The sequence below is a fragment of the Diabrotica undecimpunctata genome, chromosome 2 (assembly GCF_040954645.1).
Source record: "Diabrotica undecimpunctata isolate CICGRU chromosome 2, icDiaUnde3, whole genome shotgun sequence".
Taxonomy (NCBI): Eukaryota; Metazoa; Arthropoda; class Insecta; order Coleoptera; family Chrysomelidae; genus Diabrotica; species Diabrotica undecimpunctata.
The window spans coordinates 37,990,113-38,012,926 of record NC_092804.1 but is presented as its reverse complement, the minus strand read 5'-3'; the positions used below and the strand labels follow the sequence as shown (position 1 = coordinate 38,012,926).

At 33.0% G+C, this 22,814-nt stretch overlaps 1 protein-coding gene across 1 annotated transcript in view; it reads left to right on the top strand.

The window, feature by feature from the left end:
* Dredd (Caspase-8 Dredd) overlaps positions 1-22,814 on the top strand; it is a 49,889-nt gene that overhangs the window by 10,060 nt on the left and 17,015 nt on the right. The window contains exons 5-8 of the mRNA XM_072522687.1: positions 3,111-3,563; positions 7,107-7,323; positions 10,847-10,978; positions 18,372-18,546. Coding sequence (XP_072378788.1) covers positions 3,111-3,563; positions 7,107-7,323; positions 10,847-10,978; positions 18,372-18,546 — 977 coding nt within the window. The remainder of the gene's footprint in view (positions 1-3,110; positions 3,564-7,106; positions 7,324-10,846; positions 10,979-18,371; positions 18,547-22,814) is intronic.

Sequence of the window (22,814 nt, the reverse complement as noted above, 5' to 3'; positions counted from 1 at the left end):
AAATTTGAAGAAGTCTCTAAAACATTCGATCAGACACAGAAAAATGTAAACAACGTAGAAAAGAAGATCAAACAATTAGAGACCATGATAACTAACACGAAAGTGCTACCACCAGTTAATACAGTAGCCTTAGATCCGGTAGTAAAAGAAGAATCACCGAGAGACGAAACGACACATCATATGAGATTCAAATTGCCACCATTTGATGGAAAGTCCTCTTGGTCCATATACCTTAGACAATTTGAAGCTATTGCGACAGCCAATCATTGGACAGAACAAAAAAGGCTGTTGTTTCCTTGACTGCTGCTTTACGAGGTGATGCCAAGGATATCCTAAGATCAATTCCTAAGGATCAAGAAAAATGTTACCATGGTGCCGGAAATGTGAACTGTGTGCAACCCGTAATGATTCATTTGGTAAAAAGAGGGCACCCATGAAACAGTACAATGTTGGTAGTCCTATGGAAAAAGTAGCAATCGACATTGCAGGTCCACTTCTAGAAACGGTTGTCGGTCCATATTTTTTTAATGAAACGGTAAATTCTGAAAATTACCTGGAACTTTCATCGATTTAAAGGGAGAACTTGAAAATAATCCACAGTTACAAGGTATTCGATATTTTCAGCAAAACGGCGCATCGCCTCATTACGGATTGCAAGTTCGTGAGTTTCTACATGACCAGTTTAGTGATTGGATAGAGAGAAGAGGCACAATTGAATGGCCCGTGCGTCCGCCAGATTTGACGCCCTGTGATTTTGCCTTGTGGGAAGTACTTAAAGATAAAGTTTTTGCCATCCCAATACGGGATATGCAGTACTTAAAAGACAGGATTGCAGAAGAATTTGAAGTTCTCCGTACCTAGTTGGAATTCTGTAGAAAGACTTGTTTAACTGTGTATAAGCGTTGCCAAAAATGTGTTTATGGAGGTGGTTTACATTTTGAACATAAAATGTAAAGCACCTTTTTGTACTTACTTATTTACAATAAACAATAAACGTTTTTTTTTACTCCAGGTATTTTTGCCTTTATTAATATACAAAATGGTTAACTGTCTTTTGGTCCACTCTGTATTATCTGTTGAATATGAGGTCCACTCTGTATTATCTGTTGAGATGAAAATGGATCCAAAGCCCCCCTAATAATTTTTTCTATTTCAATTGTGCTTGAGAATTTAATGGTTTACCAGACATACCCTAAAAATGAAAACCCTTTAAAATATTTCATATCACTCCGTTGACGTGGTTTAGCCATATTTGAATAACTAAATTCAATTTAGAGGTTAGAATAAATATATTATTTGTCATTAGCTAATAAATAAATTCTTACTCTAATAAATAGAACACGAAGGTAGTTGCCAGTAGGTGAATCAATCACCGACCATCGTCATATTGGTGTCTTTGTTCAACTTTTGTTCGATATATGCTGTCACAGGCGGCTTAAATTCATCGTTTTAAAAAGGTTTTGAACCTTTTTTCTTCTGACATGTCTATATCATATTATCCCGTTAATTTGTTGGATACATGTTTTTGTCTGTATCAAGGTGGTCTCATTTTTGAAAGTATAAATCCTTCTTCTTTTTATATAGACATGACTGTCTGTTTTTCAATGTGCCTCCAGTACGTTGTCGTTCCATCGTTTTCGTGTTCTTCCTACTGATCGTCTTCCTATCGGGGAACAGTCTCTTGCCGTCTTTACTACTCTATTTGTTTGTCATGTTTAAGTGTTTTCATATCTGCTGTTTATAACATCCTTTTTGTCCTCTCTGTGTCAGGTCTTATTTCTGCCGCGTATGTCATTATTGGTCTGATGACTGTTTTGGAAATTCTGCCTTTCGTTTCTTTCCCGATATTTTTATTTCTCCATATCGTTTCATTCAGGCAGCCTGCGGCTCTGTTTGCTCTGTTCACTTGATTTTCCACTTCAGTTTCGAGCTTTTCGTAGCTAGATAATGTGATGCATATATATTTAAACTCCATCACTTGTTCTATTATCTGACCTTCCAGCTCCAATTTACATCTTACCAAATTTGCTGTTGTAACCACGCATTTTGTCTTTTTTGGGGAAATTAACATGTTAAATTTTCTGGCGGTTATATTAAATTGGTGCAGCATACGTTGTAAATCATCTTCACTTTGAGAGAGTAGTATTGCGTTGTCCGCGTAGCAGATTATTTTAAGTTGTTTTTCTCCCATTTGGTATCCTTTTTTAGTTCTTACTTTTTTTCTTATTTCATCCATAATCAGATTGAACAATAAAGGAATTAGGGAATCTCCCTGTCATCCCGTTGCCAGCTTCAATAGGGTCGGTTAGTTCTTCTACTTTTATTCTTCTAGTTATTCTTATTCTGCTTTTTGTATCTTGTTCCATTTTTCGGACAAAATATGCTAGATTTTCATCTTGGGCAGTTACAACTTACTCATATGAAGCTATCCCTGACTGATATTCCTACAACTTTACATTTTGTTTTCGTTAGTTTCATAATTTGTCATAGAATTCTTCTTTTTACAGCTTCTATTAATTCCTGGAATATTCCAATTTCTTTCATCATCTTTCATATTTTTTTTCTGAACTGTGTCATATGGCTTTTTTATTAAGTCGTCGAATTCAATGGACCGGTTTAGTTTTGGCTGTTCTCTCAATTAATTATTGGTGTATACATATGTGGTATGTGCAATAACTTCCGGCTATAAATCCCGCTAGATTTTTTCCAATTTTATTTGAAATGATACATTTTTCTTTTGCCATTTTCCTGTATAACCTGCCCGCACATGCTGTGATATTAATGCTTCTTTAATTTTCGGATCTTTTATCTGCTTTTTGTTATATATAGAGGTAAAATATGCTTTGGATCATCTGGTTTTTATTACTAATTTGCAGTTCGTTTCTTACATTATGGCTGTATATTCGACAGTTTAGCAGCACTTCCCTTGGTCTCCGAAAAACTGTTTCCGACTCCAATTTCACATTACTAGTAATTATATATGTTTTAGTCGAGGTATATTAATTTCTTTACTACGTAGAATCTTAGGATGAGGATTACAACGTTAGGTCTATCTATGATCATAACTTTGTTTGTTTTTATTTAATTTTTATTCTGTACTTAATTTTTAGACAACCCCTGTTGTTCTACCAGTACAGAGCGTTCAGCTAGAAAGGAATATTTCCCCCTCAATAACTGCTAGTAGTTACGAAAGTAGTCTAAACTCTGAATATCCAAGAAACGTATTATTTGTGAGGGATGATTTCCAGGGCGAACCAGTTACACGCGTCCGGAAGCCATCATCTGTCACCAGTATAGACAATCAACAGGCTCAATCATCTAGGCAGCGTATTGGAAATCTTCCCTTAAAAAACATTGCTTTGGAAGATATTCTACGTCTCCCCAGAGAAAATCACTTCACTTTTCAGCAAACTTTCATTCCAGATATTAAAGAAGATGAAACAAGCCAAAATATAACTGGTGATAGATCTCTCGATAGCTATAAAATTGATCCATCCCGACCAGGTGTAGTATTGATCATCAATCAAAGAGATTTTTTTACTGCTGTAGAAGAAGAATACCAAGTAAGTATTTAACCTTCACCAGTGCGTCCTCATTATATTTATTAAAGACTAGCTTATCCAATGCAAACTTAAGATGTAGAAAAGATAAACTCTTTGTATGGGCACGTACGAATGTCTACTGTAAGAACTTTCTTGTTATTAATACTATTATTTTGCTCGCACTGTATCTTTTTTGCTCCCGATATCTATTTTTTTCAGCAATGTATTTTATATTACTCTCTATTCAAGAGATTTTAGATTAGTCAATGGAAAACATTTAGATATCGAATCTCACTTTTTTCTCTCGATTTTAATTAATTTTTTTGCCCGTGTGTAGAGCAAATTTGCAATGCTGAAATATTTGAAGCTTTTCTCGCATGGTATCTATAAAAAAATTCTTTTAGTATGTTAACTAACTTATTTTTGGATTGAGTGATATTTAAAGCAGTTATGTGTCACAAAATTACTTTATTTAATTACTTAATTTTAACGCTCGAGTAGGCAATCAAGTAATACCCGGAATTAAGCAAAAACATAACGAGAGTGTTAAAAACGAAGATGAAGAACTGATGATAAACTTCTGCACAAATAACGAACTTAGTATAAACAACACATTTTTTGACCACAAAGACTAACACAAATGTACATTTAATAACACCCGTGGACAGAGAGATCTATGACAGATTATGTTATAACCAACAGAGAGCCTCAACTCAGCAGATGTAGTTAGAGACCATAGCCTAGTATTATGTAAAATAAGAATCATCCTGGAATACTTCCCACCCAAGAGAGCGACGCCAACACAAACAACAATCAAAGTCGAAGGACTAAATACGGAATCCACGGAATATAGAAAAAGAATATCAGAGAAGATCGGTGGGAATGAAATATTAGATCACGATAACATCGAGGAAAGCTGGGAAAAACACAAAAATAACATAATTAACGCAGCGATTATCGCGAGCGACTCACATTCATTTTTTTTTTTCAATCTAATATAGTTGGAAAAATATATGAATAAGAATTAATCTTCTTCTTCAAGTGCCATCTTCGTTCCGAAGGTTGGCGATCATCAGGGCTATACGTATTTTCGAAACTGCTGACCGAAACAATTCGTTGCTGCTACAGTTATACCATTCCCATAGATTCTTTAGCCAGGAGTTTCGTCTTCTTCTTATGGACCTTTTTCCTGCTATTTTCCCTTGCATAATTATTCGAAGCAGTTCATATCTTTCGCCTCTTGTAATGTGTCCCAAGTATTGCAGTTTTCGTTTTTTGATCGTAAATATGATTTTCTTTTCTTTATTCATTCTTCTCAAGACCTCTACATTTGTGACTCTCTCAGTCCATGATATTCTCAGGATTCTGCGATACATCCACAGTTCAAATGCCTCTAATTTTTTGGTATCAATCTTTTTCAACGTCCATGACTTCATTCCGTAGAACAGCACAGAAAGTACGTAACATCTCATCAGGCGAAGTTTCATTTCAAGGCTCAAATTTCTTCCTCAGAACACTCTCTTCATTTTAGTGAATATGGATCTGGCTTTTTCTATTCTTATTTTGATTTCTGCTGAGCTATCGTTGTCTTCATTTATAAAAGTGCCTAAATATTTGTATTTGCTAACTCGATCGATAATTTCATTGTGTAAATATAAATTTTGGACATTTTGTGTTGATTTCGATATTACCATAAGAATTACCAAGAATTAATACTTTTGTTTTATTAAGGTATTACTAATACACACTGACGAGCAATAAAGCTAATTAATCCAGAATTTTAGCGCTCAGAGCCGAATCGGTTTTAGAATAAAAATTCTTTCAGATCTCGAAAGCTGATAAAATAGTCTTTCAGAATCAGATAGAATAGAATAAACAACACATTTTTTTACCACAAAGACCAACATTTCTACATTTAATAACACCCGTGGACAAATATCTATGACAGATTATGCTATAACGCAGCAAGAGAATCACTCGGAGAGAGAGGAAAGTAACAAACACTAACGTATCAAAAAAGAAAACACCATGGTTTAGAGAGGAAGTGAAGACAAAATGTGAAGAAAAGAAGAAAGCCTTTTTACAATACAGAACACAACAAACCCAACAGGCTTATAACCACTATAAACGAATCAGAAATGAAACGAATACTTTAATTAGACAAAAAAAAAAGGGAACACTGGTAGAGCTTCTCAAAACAGATGGAGCACAACTTTTACGGAACACAAAAAAAAATATGGCGAATGATCAGAGGACAAAGAAAAGAGATAAACGAACTAATAAAAATGAAACACATTCAGAAGGAAATACGGGTAGACTACTTTTGATCCCTATTTGCTAAAGGTGACGATAATGAACCACCAACACCAGAGGAGACGACAAACGAAAAAATAAATATTGAGGAGGAAGAGGTAAAGAAAGCATTAAGGAAATTAAAGAATAGAAAATTACCAGGAGAGAACAGAATACCGAACAAACTCCTAAACTACGGAGGACCAGATCTGACCAAACAACTATTAAAACTACTCCAAAAAATAATAGAACAAAACAGAATTTCTCAAGAATTGAGGTCAATCATCCTAATACCTGTCTTCAAAAAGGGAAACCATTCAGTCTCGGAAAATTACGGAGTAAATAATTTATTAAACACAACACTAAAATTAACAACCAAAGTGATAACAAATAAACTTAATGAAGTTATAACACTAGCAGAAGAACAACAAGGTTTTAGGTCGGGAAGATCATGTACCGACGCTATATTTATAATGAGGCAAGTGCAAGAGATATCATTAGAATACAACAAACCGACATATCTATGTTTCGTGGACCTGAAGAAGGCATTTGACCGGATCTAATTAAAGGACGTTATCCGCTTATTGTACGCAAGAGAGATACCTCTAGGAATAATCAAAACGATCGAAAATATTTACCAAAACAACACAATAAAAATAAAAGTGGAAGAAGAACTAACCGACCCCATTGAAGCTGACAATGGGATAAGACAGGGAGATTCCTCTATTGTTCAACCTGATTATGTATGAAATAATAAAAAAATAACTAAAAAAGATACCAAAAGGGAAAAAAACAACTTAAAATAATCTGCTATGTAGACGACGCTATACTACTCTCTCGAAGACGATTTACTATGTGTGCTGCATCAATTTAATATCACCGCCAGAAAATTTAACATGTTAATTCCCCAAAAAGACAAAATGCATGGTTAAACAGCAAATTTACTAAGATGTAAATTGGAGCTGGAAGGTCAGAGAATAGAACAAGTGATGGAGTTTAAATATCTAGGCATCACATTATCTAGCTACGGAAAGCTCGAAACAAGTGGAAGATCAAGTGAATAGAGCAAACAGAGCCGCATGATGCCTGAATAATACAAAATGGAGATGTCATATTCCCAAACTAAAGTTTGTCGGAGTCTAACTCAAAAATGCCAAAAATTGAGTTAGAACAGTCTTCGCTGGACGAGTCGATATGCACTTTTGCATATTTGCATGACTCCGGCAATAATATTAAGTATTTTGTTATTTATCCTACTATTTATATTTTTAGCATTTGCTGCCTCTTAACGGCGAGAAATTAGAAGTTAGACAAGGTACTGACGTAGATCGGGAAAAATTGATAGGCACATTTAAACGACGTGGGTTTAAAATCCTTGTTGAAGAAAATCTTAATCATATTGACATGTTAAAAAAAATTAAGGATACGGTGAATAAAACTACCAACCAATCTAGCTTATTTGTCTGTATTCTGTCACACGGAAATAAAGGTAAGTAATTTTAAAAGTAAGTAAGTAAAAAGTAAGTACTTTTTGAATGAATTATATTGGGTATTTTTAACGTACGAGGATATTTCCAAAAATATCTGACTTAATAAAGCAATTTGTAAAAACCGTCTTCATTTGGAAGACGACAAACCTAGAATAGGACACGTGAGAAAACACTTTAAATATATTTTTGATGAAGTCCTTTTTTTAATTTCATAATGTAATAGTTCAAGTTATTGCAATACGTTTGCATTCTATTTACTATTAAATACTTCTTTGTTCAAATTTCTTTTAATTTTATTCGTTGGTTAACTTTCTGTTTTATTCTAAAAATAGTTGGCGATAAACTTTTCTATCAACTGAATATTCTGTTTTTCGATTATTTCAGTTCAATTCTTATTTATTATTTATTTTTTGTATACCCGCGTGTCGGACAATTTTCAATTAAAGGTGACTAATCTACAAATTAAACTAAACGGTAGCGGCAACCATGTAAAATGTCAGCAGTAAATTCTTACTGGGGTCATTTTTATTGTGTATGCTTCGCCCATGTAAATAAGTAAAAAAATAAAATTGTCCCCGTAACAATATAAATTGGTGCCATTTACGAGTGTATAGTGAATATATATATATATATATATATATATATATATATATATATATATATATATATATATATATACGTTCTTAGAAAGAATGTGAATGAGAGAAATTTGATATTTTATTAAATATCAAGTTAGAGAAATTTGACAATTAATTTATTAGATTGGAATAAAAACGCATAAATTAAGACTAATTTACAACCAAAACGATTTTTTTTCTGATTTTCAAGGAAAACAGTACAATTTTTAATTAAGGAACATATTGTATCTTAAATGTAAATTAAATTTTAAGGTGAAAATTTTCGAAACATTCTGCGTGTAGATGCATTCTACACCTTTTACATAAATAAATAGTATTACTTTTGCACATCCTACATTCTTGCACTATCGTCTCTTTTTATAATGTGGCCAATATTGTCGAATCTGGTTTCATCTGGTAAAGCAAATTTATTTAGATTGACGTCCATGTACTAAGTTTGACACTTATGTAGCGGTTTCTTCACTATTGTAAATTATAAATATAAATCTATGTCGGCTCATGCTTTCTCTTATAATGTGCACTTCTTTATCCTCATCCTTTGACCAATGCATATAAACTTGAAGCAGTGTGTGAACGAGATAATATACATATGCTAATAATTTTTTTTTAAATCTATGTTATTCATTTCAAAATCGTGACGGTTATTCTGCGATGCATAAATATTTGTAAAATATAGAATGCTCTCAACTACTTTTTTATCAAAAAAGAGTAAAAACTTCAATATATGACTTGCCTCCATGGTTGGCTTTTATATTGTCTAAATATCAATCAGACTGATGTTGAATTACTACTGAGCACGAAGGAGTATCTGTTGTTACAACTTGAGACAAATTTGGATTTACTATTTTTGCCTGGTTTTTTCTTTGGACGTTTTATCTGCGGTTCAGAGGAATATCATAATCAGAATCGTCAGAATTCCCAATCACTTGTATTTCATATGTACCTGCAATATCCGATTTTATTGATTCTTCACAAATAATATTATCATCAATGTCTTCTTCATCAGAAACTTTCTAATCTAATCTCGGCGGCAAATAAACCACATTAAGTGAGTCAGCATATTCACAATCTGAGTCTTCTAACAAAGTTATTAACTCTTTAGTAGTTAGTGCCATCATCATTTCATATTTCGAGAATTTACTGAAATAAACAAATGCACTACTATATACACGTATTCACATGATAATAGTTTAGCTTACTTCATTTTAATTTATATGAACTTCATAATATATTTTTATATTTATATAAACACAAGGAAACTTTCAAATTAAGAAAAACAAATATAACGTTTACAGCACACAGCAATTCTATAAATAGAGAATGATGTGTAATGACGAGATCGTATGTTAAAATTTCAGATTGTTTAGTATAATGAAAAAAATAAGTATTTTCCAAAGTTTTCTGTTTTTTGAAGTTCTGTATTAGGTACTCTCTAATAAGAATAAAATTTTACTTTAATTTGTTAGACAACTATAAGATACCTGTCAAAAGACACATGATAATTTAATAATTATATCGGTCTTAGATTTCATTTTTACGTAACTACTTATGTATTCAAGTAAATAAATAAATCAATTCAAATCAAGTTAAAACCAAACAAATATAACGTTTATAGCAGACAGCAATTCTATAAATAGAGAATCAAGTGCAACGACGAGATCGTATGTTAACATTTCAGATTGTTTCGTCAAATGAAAAAAAAAATACTTATTTTGCAAAGATTTCTGTTTTTTGAAGTACTGTATTAGGTACTCTATAATAACAATAAAATTTTACTTTATTTTGTTAGATAACTCTATAAGATGCCTTTTAAAAGACACATGATAATTTAATAATTATATCGGTCTTAGATTTAATTTTTATGTAATTACTTATGTGTTTAAATAAATAATTAAATTTTTTTTTGGTACGCCTCTGCAAAATTGATAAGTGGAATATGATTTCGTTGAAAAGTTATCGTTAAGGGCTTCGTTAAGTGCGATGTTGCCAAGTAATCACCTTCAATTAAAAATTGTTTTAGTATAGTATACTAATTATTAACAACTTCTAACTAGCTACAAATTTGTTTGTGTGTATTTCGATTGTCATGTCATTGATTTCTGTATACAAACAGAAATTTTTGTTCAGAAATGCATTTTACTTCTCAGTCTTCTTCTTGGGGTAAGTTTTAATATTTTACAAATATTTAGTTTTTTTTCTTATAATTTTTTAAACATTTTTCGAATGAGTTGTTTTTTAACATACCTAATTTATATGCCTCGTTTTGCATTCAAACTTTAATAAAGGTATAAGTAGATAATTAGATATAATATTTTGTTAAATCGTGTTAATTTTAATAATTTACTTCATATATTTATGTAATTTATTTTGTTCTTGCTGTTGCTATCTTGTTATAATTATAGTTCTTCTCATCCCCTCTTTCAGTGCGTCATTAATTATGACGTCATATAATGTATTGGATGTTTCGAGGATTATTGACGAATCTGACAGACGCCAGGATCGTACTTAGCCACAGGTGAAAAGCATATGGCATTAAACCTGTGCCTCCAGCCAGTTGTCGTTCCATCGTTTTCGGGGTCTTCCTACTGATCGTCTTCCTATTGGGAAACCGTCTCTTGCCGTCTTTACTACTCTATATGTTGCCATTCGGCTTATAGGATTCCATTTTACTCGTCCATTTGTCTCCCTTTATGAAGAGAGGTATTATAGTAGTTTAAATTGTAAGACTTTTCTGTTCTAGTTCTTACTAAACTAAATTTAAACTAACCACCCCTCTAATTTATAAGTTGGCCTACCCTAATTACGATTTTTTTTATGACTCAAATTATTACGATACGATGATTACGAATCTAACGAACGATTATATATCTGCTGATATTTTTAGGTGTTGTTTATGGTTGTAACAGTTGCCATGTTAAAGTGAGCAAGATACAAGAAATAATGTCAAACAAGAATTTTGAACAAAAACCGAAAGTTCTGATCCTGCAATCATGCCAAGGCAGGCAATGCCTTAAAGGTAAGTTTTTCCAATAATTTTCAATAATCAGCTGAAGTTTAATGAAAATGTATTTTATAAATACAATACCGATTATGTTTTCTGACTTTGCATAAAATTGACTAAACTAACACTTAAAAACTAATTCTGTGGCATTTCTTAAATGAAGCAAAATAATCAGTTTAATCAATCATAAATGTATGTGAAAACACATACATTTTCTTCTTTCGGTGTTATATTAGGTACCTGTAACATTGCCATTTACATTGGCGAGTTGTTCGCGGTTTGCACCTAGTCTAAATATTTGTTCTGCACTCCGTATTCCTGTCCAATTGCGATTGTTCTTTAGCCACGATATATACTTACTTCCAATTCCTCCGTGACCCTCTATTTTATTATTATAAGCTGAAGGAATATGTATCGGTCTCCTCTAAGAACATGCCCTAGATATATCTGTTTTATCTTAATAGTTTTTAATGTGCTCTATATAATACTGCTTCGTGGGTCTGCATAGCTGTCCATGATATTTAGAATATTCTTCAATGCAACTACATCTTGAACGCTTCTAGGTGATTCATTCAGAGTCCATGTCTCAGTGCCATATATAACAAGTATATGGTCTGTGTTGACGCAATAGGGATGTTCACTAATTTTTAAATATTGTTAAATTCAATAGGTTATAACATATATAAAAACATAGCAAACATAAAATTGTTTAAAAATATATATTTCTCAAGATAAATCAATTCTTAATTTCAATTCTGATTGAGGCTAGAAAAACGGCTCCTCGCAGCGAGGCTACGGTGTGTGACGTCAGCAGTCGTATCGACAACTTGTTTTGTATACATATTTACGAAGTGTGACCAGTTCTTTAAATATTTAATCACTGATAATGAAGCCAAATAAGTGGTGTTTTGTTCCTGGGTGTCTAAATACATCTAAAAACAATTCTGAGAAGATTTTTATTACAGTTCCAAACAATTTAACACCATATTCACTTAAAATTGTCAAACCACAGGTTTTTATATCTGTAGGTACCTCGGAGGGATACAACACTATGTCCATTTTTTCAATTTTGACACTTTTACAGACTAATAATTAACTTTTATAACTTTATTTAAAGGAATAGAGCACTAGGTCCTAAACCATTTGCTGATAAAGAAAGTGACCTTTAAAAGAACACCAAGTCCATTTTTACTTAGAGGGATAAAACACCATGTGGACTTAATGTTTGTCCCTCTACGCATGTGAATTATCGCCGAGCATATCTCTAAGATAGAGGTAGACTGTTAGTGATCTAATAATAATACTTTTGCCATTTATGGTGTGTTTACAGTGGTTTGTTACTAATAATAAGAACAATGAACCATAATTCTCGTAGGAGAAAGATTCTTGAAGTACCTACTAAAAAGTTCTGCGAATTCTTCTACTGTATTTACAGGTAAGCTACCTTTTTGCTCATTATTTTTAAATTATTAAAAAACATAACCTCAAAAAAGGTTATGTTTTTTAAAAACATAACATAAAAAAACATAACCTCAAAAGGGTAATGTAGTGATTTGATACCAACCTTAGACTAGCAATATTATTAAATCTTTTACAACCAATATTATACGCCTTGTTTAATTTCAGAATCAAATAATACACCAAGCAATGATGTTTTAAATGAAGAGCATATTATTAGAGATGCCTTGAGTTTTGATAACGAAGATCAGTCTGATATAGACAAAAGTGGGTAACATAGAAGAAATCATACTACGGTCTTACAAATGTTACGGCCAGAATAAAAATGTTAGCATTAATACTTGTTTAAAAAAGTAAAAATTATCATCCAGAAGTTTCTACTAAAGAGTAATACCAAACACATGCAGGCGGACACTGTCCATGCGCTGATAGAGCGAAAGAGAAAAAAACTTAACATTTCTATTTACACGCCCTGGGACTGGCAGCAGTTAGTCAGACAAACCTCAATGAAATATACCGTACATAATATGGAACTAGAAGATTTTAAAAATTTAAGGTCTTTGTAGGATGTCAAAACATCTTAAAATCCGCCTTTGATTAATAGAAAAGAGACATTAACAAACAACAAGTTCTTCTGCCAAACTGTGTTTAACTGCAAGTTAAACAAAACAGCATTGGAACTCTGTTTTTAAAAAGTAATTTTCATGACGAAACCCAGGAGATTGACCTTGTTAGGTTTCGAAGGCGACACCTTACATTGCCAAAAGATTTGCAACTGGTATCACAAAGTCCAATACTTATATCACAACAAAAGTATAACGATCTATTGGCATTACTGTCAAATGTTCCTACATTTTGCCATGATTTTTATCAAAACTTAAAGCCTACCTACTAGTAATACTAATAGTGACTATCCAGAAGGAGACTTACTTGAGGATGACTGAGTGGTTTGTACCTAAAATGCCATTTTTACATACATATTTGTATTTGTAAAAGTAAATTGTATGGTTAAATAAATTTTGTCAGTAAAAGTCAAATAGGATTGTAGTTGTTATTGAATACCCCATACTAATTCTTACAGTACAATAACTTCATTAGATGGATACAACACCATGTCCGTTAAAAGGGTTAAAAAAAGGAACAAATTTGTTTTTAATTATAACAAATGTATTATGTAAATAACAATAAACAGAATGTTCTATTAAAATATTGTTTCGATATCTCAATAAATAGCTGCAGCAATAATACTTTTTGGTGAAAAAAAGTTTAAAACTGCTCTCCTGTAAAGTTTTAAAAATGAACATAGTGTTGATTCCATCCGAGGTACAGATATTTGCATTAATTTTTTTTCTAACTTGCATAATAACTGCCTTTTCTAGTTTTTCCCTCTCTTTGTAGCAAACACCACTTATTTGGCTTCATTATCACTGTATAAATATTTAAAGAACTTGTTACACTTCGTAAATAGGTATACACAACAAGTTGTCGATACGACTGCTGACGTCACACACCGTAGCCTCGCTGCGAGGAGCCGTTTTTCTAGTCTCCATCAAAATTAAAATTAAGAATTGATTTATCTTAAAAAATATATATTTTTAAACAATTTCATGTTTACTATATTTTTATATATTTTATAATCTATTGAATTTAACTATATTTAAAAATTGGTGAACATCCCTATTTAGGTTTAAGTTGTGATTACACAAGAATAATTTCATTTTCAGTAACATACGACCTGCTTCAACTCTACACTTTTATTGTGTAACCCGCTCAATGCTTTGTTGATTTGTCTGCAGGGATACATTGTCGTAAAGTTGACGGCTGGATACCATAAATTTTGTATTAACCAGATTTTTTTTAGACCTACTTCTCTTTGTGTCCTATTTACACAATCCAATAACATGATAGTGTCGTCAACGTACTCTATCTCACAAATCCAGTTTGAAAATTGTATTAGAGAAGATATTGAATAACAATGGGGATAGACTCCATATATGTATCCCTGTCTGACGCCTTGCTGAGTATAACATGCCAGTGGCGGCTCGTGGCTTGAGAGACAAGGTCGGCAAGGTATTTTTTGTCTCCTCAGATAGGTATACCGTCTAATAAAGACTTCAATCATCATAGGAGATTTTTTGTTGTCTTCTTTTTTGTTTTTTTTTTGTTTTTTCCTATAAATTTAGAACCTAAACATGTTTATAAATTAACTCTAGTCTACGTTGTTTGGAAGTAGCAAAATGGGTTATAACGTCATCGTAAAATTTATTAGAGTTTTGGAGAGATTTTAAAAGTTTTTTTTCTATTGACATTTAAGACAAGCTTGACATTCTCTCTTGTTTCATGGTATTTCGACAATACGTTTTGATTCTTTTGGGGCAAGAGAAATCTCGTTCATTTGAGGCAGACGTTGGTGGTAATGAGAGAATTAATGACAATAATTTATTAATTTCGGTAACAGTTTGTTGTAATGAATTACAGTATATAAAATTATACATATCTTGTAACTTATCCCATCTTCCGAAAATATTTGGGTCAGCATATAAAACTTTTAATTCATTTTCTAATTTTATTTTATTAAAGAATGATGGATAAATTTTAATTAACCTGTCTAATATCTTGGAAATTTGGTATCTACGGGAAACGAGTATCTATTTGCATAATAATAGTATCCAACATTTCAAGATATACTCGTTTTTCGAGATCTGTTTCTGTGTCATGCCTTTGTCTTTTTTTTTGGGGTTCGGAAATATCAAGCGAGTCCAAAACGTCACTGCGTATATACTGGAAATTACTATCATTACGAAAATCTCTGAGATTTGGCACCAGTCTTGTTATTCTATTTTTGGAATGAATAATGTCAGTTAACTGATTTTGAACAACATTGAATATCAAATCGGTTTGGGTAAACACTTTCTTAAAAATATTTAAAAGTATGTTAAAAGAGTAATCATTTAATAAAGTTTTCAAACCGATTGCTTCACGGATCGAGATATCATCACTTTCAAAATCGTCGCATTCAATAATAAAATCAAAAACTTCCAAAAGCTGTTCACGAAAATCTGCTACAGTGAAAACTAACCGAGATTTAAAATTCCATCGCGTCTGACAAACTGTTGGCATTTTTTTCGAAACAAATCGTTCTAAAACATTAGTCCGTTTAGGCGAGCTTGAGAAAAATGAAGCAAATCCGCTTAAACTGGCAAAAAAAAGACGACATTCTTTAATTTTTTTACATGTATCCTGTAAAGCTAAATTCATTCTATGCGCATGACAGTGAGTAAATAAAGCTTGCGGTGCAATAGTTTTAACTTTTGCCTGGAGACCATTTAATTCACCAGACATCACGGCAGCGCCGTCATAAGTTTGCCCTACCAATTTATTTTTGATATCAAAAAATTTTAATCTGTCCTTTAAAACACCAAAAATATATTCTGCCTTATGGCTTTTACTCACGTCTGTAAAACCTAAAAACCTCTCATAGATATTACCACGTAACGCGTATCGAACAACAATTGATAATTGTGAATGACATGATATGTCGGTAGTTTCATCTACTTCTAGTGAAAAGCAAATGGTTTCCTGAATCTCAGATTCAATAAAGTTACTCAAAATGTAACTAATTGATTCTATTAATTCATTTTGGATTGTTTTAGATACACCGCTAAATGTCTTCGAGTCAGAAAATAAATTAGAAAATTCCAAATCGTATTTCTTAAACATTTTTATTAGTTCTCTATAATTACCTTGATTTAACGAATGCTCCGATTCATCGTGTCCCCTAAAAGATAATTCCTGACAACTTAAAAAAATTACAATATCAATTAAACGACGTAAAACTGCGTGATTATTTTTTACAATTTCGTTATGTTTAATAGCATTTTCACGTTGGACATTATCTAATGAAACATAGATATTTTGTTTTCCAAATAAATCTAATTTAATCTGGCTGTAAGTATGATCTTTCGAAATATCATGTTTATGTAAAGCCCTAAATAATTCCTTTAAATTATCGTAACCAGATTCACACCACGGATTTTGATATTTGCCCCTATTTGTCGAAAATAAAATGCAAGGCCAACAGAAAAGTTTGTTTTTTATTTCACTCCCGGTAAGCCATGAGTACTTGCTGTACCAATTATCTGAAAATGATCTATTACTTCCCTTACCCGCACTAATATTTATAAGCCGGGACATTTTAGGCAAAGGACGCCCCTTATTTTTAATAACAATTTGTTCTTCGTATGGAATAGATGAAAACCCATTATGCAAAATATAATTTACAATATCAGACTTATCAATACTTACAGTTTCTCCCATGGCTTGCATTTTTTAGGTTAATTTACCTGAATTTGTTTACACTTTAATTAAAAAAAAAAAACTTCTAATATGTCAAAAAACCCTTTAACCTTTAACTATTTACGGCAGACGTAACGTATCACAGTATTACTTTAGAAAATAAAAATTAATCACAGAAAGAAAGGTTAGTTCGTGCACTGAATATCACTTCACTTTACTACTTACGTTCTTATATGAAATAACATTTCATCCCGCGCTGGCAATGTACAGTTTGCGACCAATCACCAATCCCAATGAAGCATCGGCAAATTTAAATTTGCCGTACTTGGTAATTAAGTTCATATGGAAAGAAATGTATATTTGGTTGCTAATCAACTAATATTCCGTTGATTTTTACAAGTAAATCGTCAAGGTTGGGATCGGCTTGCCGAACACTCAAAACGTGCCTTTATAAGAATTCACTGGCGGATGGATGTCTCCGATATCGGATCATCAATTTGAAAAGTGTCTACGCAGGGATCACTTAACGCTCAGATTGGACGAATTCTTTTAAAAACCATGAATAAAATTTAGTCTGGTCGAATTGGTCGAATTCTTTTAAAAATCATGAATAAAAGTTAGTCTTTATTATCTCACAGATATTTTTTATTTCTCAAAAACAAATGACATCAACTGATTACCTGCCACAATTAATTATTGAAATACTGATTGCACTGCCGACCCTGACCGGCCGCCACTGTAACATGCATCGGTTAGTGTTCCATCGACTCAAACAACTGCTTTCTGTTTCCAATATAAGTCTTCTATGATACGCACTTTTCCAGCATATTGGTTATTAATGCGTTCAAAAGCGTTGCTTTGAAATCTTAAACAGGATTTTTAAATTTTCCTGAAGCACAAGGGTTTCTCTACCTTGGGAAATAGTTAACAGTGTGGATTCTCTCTGCATTTATTATTTTGAGTTCAGGTGCTCCTAACATGGGGGTAGATATTTTTTGTAGCCGCCCACCTTGAATCAGACGGAGCGTACATTCTTATCCATATTTATCGTCTTTTTGGTCTTCTCCTGTCTCCTAGACAAGGGGTTCTAAGTGCTCAGAGTGCTATCAGCCGGGCTAGTTAAAAGCTGTTTTTTATAGAGTTGTTACTCTTCTGTCCCTCCTCTGTTTCCGAGCTTAGGACCGGTTACATTCCGGTGTAGAGCTTCTGAGTTCGTCCTGCAATGCTGGAAGAGTTTCATTTATATATCCAATTAACATCCATGTTGATCTTGGTTGTTGTGTGAAGTCATCTCATCGATCAGCTAATTTATGGTCTTTTCATTTTTTACGATTCTCAATTTTTTGATTTTATGATCTTAAATGTTTTCATGTATTATTTTATTTCAGGAGTGTAGCGAATTTCCCTTCAAGTCTTGCTAATATTTCTTATGAGTTGAAATACTTGTACTTGATTTTTATTCGGTTCCAAATATTTCTTTTTTTTTTTGGTCTACTAATTTGATGTTTATCTCATATCTTTTTTGATTAAAATCTATTGTTTTAAGATGAAAATATTTTCTATGTTAGCATCAAACTAAATGGTAATCTTTAGGTACAAAATTACGATGGCTCTTTTAATAAACTTTTGATTTCGTAATTAATCTTTTTTCTAGTTGACTCGAAAAGTGATGATGGTGTCTCCTTAACAACGGATGGTGGGGGTTCAACATATCGTGACATGTTAACATTTTGGGCATCGTATCCCGGATATGCAGCCATAAGGAACAGGATGACGGGAACGTGGTTTATCCAAAATTTGTGCCAGACAATACAAGAGGATGGCGATGAGTAAGTATACATTTTTAGAGATTATATTATATTAAAAAATTTTCGATATATTGGGTCCATTGGTTCTTTGCTCGTGTTTCATCATTCAATTTATATAAATAAAATTAATTAAGTCGTACTTATGTTTGACTGAACATTTTTTTTGTAAAACAGATAATATCCTAGGGAACTATTTGTCCTAATATAATTTGAGATTTTGGAAACTTGGTATAGATTTACGAAGCTGACCTTCTAATTTTCGGGAAAGTACAGGTCATCCAAAAAGATCTCGATATCCAAGTAATATTTGTTTAAACCTGATGTGATATTAACCTCCTTGGTATTGCTTTGGCTGTAGACTTCTACTAATATTGTAGGCAACTTTATGCTGTCAGTGTTTGACAGAAGTCACTGTCACTGCCATATTAATTTCTATTGTTTTTGTTAACATTATGTGTACAATTTATGTTGATTAAAACCTTATATCCTAGGTTTTGCTTTATCATTTGAATTTAATCAACATAAATGGAGAAGTATCTAAGACCCGAGAGGTTCGACGGGGATCCATCTGTGAAATCAACAGCAAAGGAATGGGACCATTGGAAAGAACTTTTATGAACTTTTTAGCTGCCCATATTGTCACTCCAGCTGTTTCTGCTGATGGTGCTGCTGTACCACAATATCTAGGATATTAATGATGACAACTGTTAATAAATTATATTTCGCCACGAGTATATACATATATAAGCGATTTTAACACTTACAACGAATCCATTCAAACTCTTGACAAAATATACATCAAACCAAACAATACTATTCATGCTCGTCACATACTAATCACTAGACACTAGACGACAACAGACAGATGAGTCTATCGATTCTTACATGCAATCTTTAAAACAGTTAGCAAAAGACTGCAATTTTACTGCTGTAGATGCTGATACTAATAAAAATGATACAATCCGTAGAGCTTTTATCGCTGGAATGACATCCACAAAGATACGATCAAGATTGGTAGAGAGTTTAACACTAACTTTAGAAGAAACTTACAATATAGCTATTTCAATGGAAATGGCAGAACTCAACTCTCAGGTTTATTCAAATCAACATTCAACACTTAGTACGCTACCTGGTAACTATCAATTTGAGTCACCGAGCTTTCCAACAAATTCTGAATGTGTCACTGTGACAGCTGCTAATAACACTACTAACTCTTCTAGGTCAGGACACAAATTTTTTTTGTGTGGTGGGCCAATACATTCAAGGAAGAACAGTCCTGCTCGGGAATCCATCTGCAAATCCTGTAATAAAAGGGACACTTTGCAAAGGTTTGCCGCTCCAAGAGCACTAGTGCATCTGCCAACGTATTTGAAGGCTATGATAACTACACAGCCTACATTATTTCTGCTACTCCTGCTTCATTGAAAAAAGGTATAGTGCCTGCATCTATAAAAGGCCTTCGTGCTGATGCCCTTATAGATACTGGTAGCTCTGTCAATTTTATTAATGAAGACTTTGCTAACCTGTGCAAACTCCCTAGGAAGCCTTGTACTCAGACTGTTTCTATGGCCTCATTATCACACACCTCTGAAGTTAAAGATGTGACTACTCAAAATATTAAAATTGGTGACCACTCCTACGACAACATTAATTTACTTCTACTACTACTCTTACTACGTCATGGTGTTCTATCTAACCACTCAAGTCTAGAGTTTGAATTTGGAGGACCTAAAGAAGTATTCAAGGTATGTAGGGTAGTTGAAGCCTCAGTACCTGCAGTTCCATTATTTTGTAACCTGACTTCAAATTGTAAACCTATCGCAGTAAAATCGCGCAGGCATAGTGCTGAAGATCAGATTTTTATTAAAAATGAGGTAAAGAAGCTTTTAAATGATGACATTATTGAAGAAAGTCAGTCCCCTTGGAGAGCGTAAGTGCTTATCACCAAAAACGAAACTCACGAGAAGAGGTTTGTCATTGATTATTCTCAAACAATTAATCGATCCACTCAACTTGATACCTATCCACTGCCAAATATCGAGGAAATGGTGTCCAATGTATCACAATTCACTGTCTTTAGTGCAATAGATTTCCAAAGTGCATACCATCAGGTTCCAATACTTCCACATGAAAAGATGTACACAGCTTTTGAAGCCACTGGGAAACTGTACCAATTTTGTCGCATTCCGTTTGGTGTTACCAATGGTGTAGCCAGTTTCCAAAGAACAATCGACTGGCTCATACGCACAGAAAACCTTGAAGGGATATATGCCTACCTTGATGATATAACTGTTTGTGGTAAGACGAAGGTAGAACATGACAAAAATCTTGAGAACTTTCTGAAGGCCACAGACAAATATGGCTTGACACTAAACAAAACCAAGAGCAAATTCAATCAAACAGTAATAAACTTACTTGGTTGTACTATAGGACCAAACCATGTCATAAAGCCCGATGCTAGCAGACTACAACCCTTATTAAAATGACTCCACCGAATGACACTGGATCTCTCAGAAGGGTATTAGGTATGTTTGCCCATTATTCAAAATGGATTCCCAAATTTTCCGAAAGGTTCCGCACATTAGCTCATGTCAACAATTTTCCATGGAACGAAGATGCTTTATCTTGTTTTGAAAATCTGAAATCTATAGTTGCAAAGTCATCTGTTCACGCTATCAACGAAAATATGCCATTTGTTGTTGAAACTGATGCTTCAAAACACTCAATTGCTGCTACCTTGAGTCAGGATTCCAGACCCGTTGCTTTCTTTTCAAGATCACTTAAGTGAGCTGAACCATTCTGCTGTGGAGAAAGAAGCATACGCTATTGTTGAATCTCTAAAGAAGTGGCGCCATTTTCTTATACTGATCAAAAGTCTGTAACATTTATGTTCAACACGAAGCATTCAAGCAAGATTAAAAATGAGAAAATACAAAGATGGCGACTTGAATTGGCACCTTATAAATATGACATTGTGTATCGACCAGGAAAAGACAACCAAGCAGCGGATGCTTTATCGCGCATCTGCTCTTGTGCTTCTACCACGGCGGCAGGTGCATCAAAACTCAAGTCACTTCACACTGCACTTTGTCATCCAGGGGTAACACGTGTTTCATTGGATAAAATCAAAGAATTTGCCTTTCTCTCTCAATGAAGTCAAGACTATGACTCGTGACTGTGGGATATGTGCTAAAATTAGGCCGAGGTACTTTAAGGGATGACTAATGACTTTAAAGGACCAGTGCCTTCGAATACCAATAATCGTTATATTATTATGATAATAGATGAGTATTCCAGATTCTCATTTGCTTTCCCTTGCAATGACATTAGTGCCACAAAGGAAAGGAAAGGAAGATATATATGGAAATGGAAATATACTTAAGACAGAAAGACAAATTTGTAATAAGAATTATTAATTTAAAAAAAAAGGAAAGATTACTACAATGTACTATCCACCATCAACGACTTTGTTTCATTGATACTGGAAAGAATAATCAGAAAAAACAAGATACATACCCAGGAAACAATATTTAAAAATGGCCATCCATGTATAACGTTCGCAGACGATCTAAACGACAAGTTTAAAACAAGAACTAAAAATATTAATGAACAATATAATAAAATAGGAAAAAAATTTGGGCTTGTAATAAATGAGGAAAAGTCAAAACACATAATAATGAGGGAAACAGAAGAAAAAGAAGACAATTTCACATTGGAAGTAGGAGGAGAAAATATATGCATGTTCAAAAGAGTTGCAAAATTTACTTATATGTATGTAAAATTAGATGAAAAGGGATACGAGGTACGGGAGATAAAGGGAAGAATAAAGTATGAAGCATTGCGATCATTAATGAAATCCAAATATGTCCGAAGAAAAATAAAAATTAGAATTTACAAATCAGTTATCGGGCCTACAGCTACACATTCATGCGAAGAAACCAGGATGCTTAATAAGTCAAAAGTATACCTTTTATAAAGATGGGAGGGAAAAATAAAAAAAAGCAATATATGAACGTGTGAAAATAGATGGCCAATGGGGAAGAAGGACTAATAAAGCAGTTGAAGAATTATATCACGAACCAAAAATAACGACGACAGTCAAAGCACAGTGAATACGATATTTAGGACACATTGAAAGGATAGGTAGACCAAGAAAGAAATGGAAGGACAGCGTATATGAAGACTTACAAATAAGTGATATTGAGAATTGGAAAGAAAAAGCTTTAGTAGATGAACTAGGGGATTCCGCCACATATAGGGAAAACAATGTGAGATAGTCATTCGCCATT